Genomic DNA, 3,402 nt, shown 5'->3' with positions numbered 1-3,402 from the left:
GATTTGCACATGCTTGAGCCTCAATATTACCAGCAGGCTACATCTAATCCTGCTTGGCAAGAGGCCATGCTACAGTAATTCCAGGCTCTTGAGGCTAATCATACATGGGACATTGTCCCTCTAGCTTCTCATAAGAAAGCCATTCCCTGCAAGTGGGTATATAAGATTAAGTATAGGTCTGATGCCTCCATTGAGAGATACAAGGCCAGGCTTTTCATTAGGGGTGATACTCAGAAGGAGGGTATTGATTATATAGAGACTTTCTCTCCAGTTGTCAAGCTCACTATTGCTAAGTGCCTCCTTTCTTTGACTGTCAAGAGACATTGGACTGTTTTGTAGCTTGATGTCAATAATGCCTTCCTTCATGGGGATCTCCATGAGGAAGTCTACATAAGAATCCCTCTGGTCTTCAGATTTCTCCCTCTTCTTCTTCTACTGTTTCTCCTTTGGATTGCAAACTCAGGAAGTCCTTATATGGCCTTAAGCAGGCTTCCAAGCAGTGATTTTCTGAACTGTCTGATGCCTTGCTCTCCAAAGGCTACATTGCCAGCAACAATGATTACTCCTTATTCACCAAGCCTTCTGGTGCTTCTTTGGTCGTCCTTGTGGTCTATGTTGATGACATTCTTCTTGCTGGTTCTGATATTGCTGAAATGGCTACTTTAAAACAGTTTTTGGATGCTCAATTTAAGATCAAAGAGTTTGGTTTGGTTCATTATTTTTTGGGCCTTGAAGTTTCCTCCCATTCTGCTGGTTATGTTTTGCATCAACACAAGTATACTTCAGATTTGTTGGAGGAATTCAAGTGCTCTCATCTTTCTCCTCTTTCCATCCCTTTAAACCCTTCTATTAAGTTGACTGTTGACATGGGTGACCCTCTTCCAGACCCTAGTCTTCACAGAAGACTAGTTGGCAAGCTAAACTTCTTGCAACATACCCGACTTGATATTGCTTATTCTGTTCAGCATTTGATTCAATTTCTACAGACTCCAGGGTCCCTCATATGTTGGCTGCCCTGCATGTCTTGAGATACCTTATGTCTGCACCAGCTCAGGGGATTCTGTTGTCCAATGCATCTGATCTTTCTTTTGTTGCTTTTTCTGATCCAAAAAAATCACTAAATCCTACTCCCAAACATTATAGGAAAACAACTTTTGTTCCTATAAATTCTTAGCTGCTGCAAACTAAAACCAAAGTCCTCACTTTAATTTCCATTCATCTTATAATAATAATAATGGCGTTTCAAAAGGGTGACGAGGTGGAGGTGGAAAGCGGAGAACTAGGCTTCATTGGCTCCTATTATGAAGCAACGATTGTTTCACGCATTGGCACTTCATGTTATAAAGTTAAGTACAAGACTTTGTTGACAGAAGACGAATCAGAATTACTAGAGGAGATTGTTCCTGCCTCAGAAGTTCGTCCCGTGCCACCTCATATTGAAAACCCCGAGGGCGGCTTTAGTTTATACGACGGAGTTGATGTATTTGACAATGATGGTTGGTGGTTTGGATTCATTTACGGGAAGTTGGGTCTGACTACATTGTTTAATTTCCTACAACTGATGAAGAACTTAAGTATTCACCCGACGTGTTGAGGGCTCAACAAAGAATGGACTTATAAGGGCAAGTGGGGTACTCCTTGAGAAAAGAGTGAACTGACGCATATTAAAATTTCGAATTCATAAGTTTCAAATTAATTTTGACTATGACTCTATACATATAGTTTTGATTTTGAGAAAGAATATCCTTATGTTCAGGATATTGCAGGCTTCATTGAATTTTACCGTTTATAGTTTCGAGTACAAATCTTCCTTTACGATGTTCAACTAGTCCTGTGTGTATTATGTAGTAATGTTTAATTAATTGCCTAACTTGCGCATTCTTGAACTAATGTTTGCTTCTAGGGTTTTAATCTTGATGTACTGTAATATTATCTTTTTGCTTCTGCATGTTTAGTTTTTAAGCTGGTTTTATATAAATTGCGTTGTCAAACTAGTTTTATGTTAGTCACTACACGGAACGTAACTATTTATAGCATAGTACGGTATAAAGAGACTTTTCCATTTAAGAATATCGATCCATATATGGTGTTTAATCTAGGAAAACATAGGCAGATTACATCAGAGGAAAGAGCGGGAGACTCAGGTTTCTTTTTGATATATATGTATAAGGGAAACGTTTGATTTCTTGTCCTGCAATGAATTAGAGTCAATAATCAATCATGGTTTTGTATATCTTAACATAACTCTCTAATTTGAGCTAAATTTTCCAGCTAGATTGGATGATCCTGTTTAAAAAAATTGCTGGTTGAGATGGCAGTAAAATATTTTTATATATTTAAGGTATTAATATTTCCTTAAATAGAATTAATTTTCAGGTTCTTTCTCATCTCAAGTGGGTAATCTCTAAATATAACATAACAATAGTTGACTCTATTTTTTGGTCTGGGTTATGTGAAACTCTTTTGAATTTGTCTCCTAAATTTCATTGTTTCCCCGTTATGTGGGAGAGACCTAACTTTGGGTGGATAAAAGTCAATACTGATGGTAGTAAGCTGAGGGATGGTTTAATTGGTGCTGGTGGGGTTGTGAGAAATCATAGAGGGGTAATGCTTATGGCCTTTGCACAGGCATTGGGCAATTGCACTAGCAACATGGCAGAAGCAAGAGCAGTCTTGATTGGACTTTTATGGTGTCAGTCCAATGGATATGACAGAATAATACTGGAATGTGATTCTAAACTGGTTGTTGATATGTTAGCAACTGTGGCAATATTTTAAAGACAAGTGTCTTAGCTTTTGTCACGACCCCAGTTCGCCTTCCGTGAACTGTCGTGACGGCACCTAGTCTCTATGACTAGGCAAGCCTATCAAATGCGGAAAAAGAAAACAATTGCGGAAGAAAGTAATTAAAAACCGAGATAACAAGGTTAAACAGTGTTTAAGATGCCGCCTGGCATATAACAGTACAAAATCTCAATCTAACACTCCCAAAATCCGGAACCCCATGAATCACAAGCTAAAAGATTACATAATAAGCTCTAACTCCAGAATGTCTACCAACAAGGGAAAATACAGAAAGGGCTATACTAGTACTGAGAATAGAAAGGGACTCTTCGATCTGCGGACGCTGCAGATATACCTCGGAGTCTCCCAAAGTGCCTCGCCTCAAGTGTGATAAGACTGAGTGGAAGTACCTGGATCTGCACATGTAAAACATGCGCAGGAAGGGCATGAGTACACCACAACAGTACTCAGTAAGTGCCAAGCCTAACCTCGGTCGGGTAGTGACGAGGAAGGTCAGGGCCCTACTGAGATTAAAGGAAATACAAGATATAACAGTGTAGAATAAGACAGTATCCTTAAGTGCAACAGTAAAAATAACACGGGATAAAAGAACAACAA

General features: G+C 39.0%; 1 protein-coding gene across 1 annotated transcript; it reads left to right on the top strand.

Moving 5' to 3' along the window:
* On the top strand, nt 1,235-1,594 carry LOC109233525 (DUF724 domain-containing protein 3-like). Its single transcript, XM_019399415.1, has one exon. It carries the CDS (start codon nt 1,235-1,237, stop codon nt 1,592-1,594), a length of 360 nt encoding a protein of 119 aa, XP_019254960.1.

This window comes from Nicotiana attenuata, chromosome 10 (assembly GCF_001879085.1).
Source record: "Nicotiana attenuata strain UT chromosome 10, NIATTr2, whole genome shotgun sequence".
NCBI classification, from domain to species: domain Eukaryota; kingdom Viridiplantae; phylum Streptophyta; class Magnoliopsida; order Solanales; family Solanaceae; genus Nicotiana; species Nicotiana attenuata.
The sequence above is the reverse complement of the archived record's forward strand: the minus strand, read 5'-3'. Positions and strand labels throughout refer to the sequence as shown.

What these genes read in the sequence shown, in the direction of transcription:
- LOC109233525 (XM_019399415.1), top strand. Translation starts at nt 1,235, where the DNA reads ATGGCGTTTCAAAAGGGTGACGAGGTGGAGGTGGAAAGCGGAGAACTA.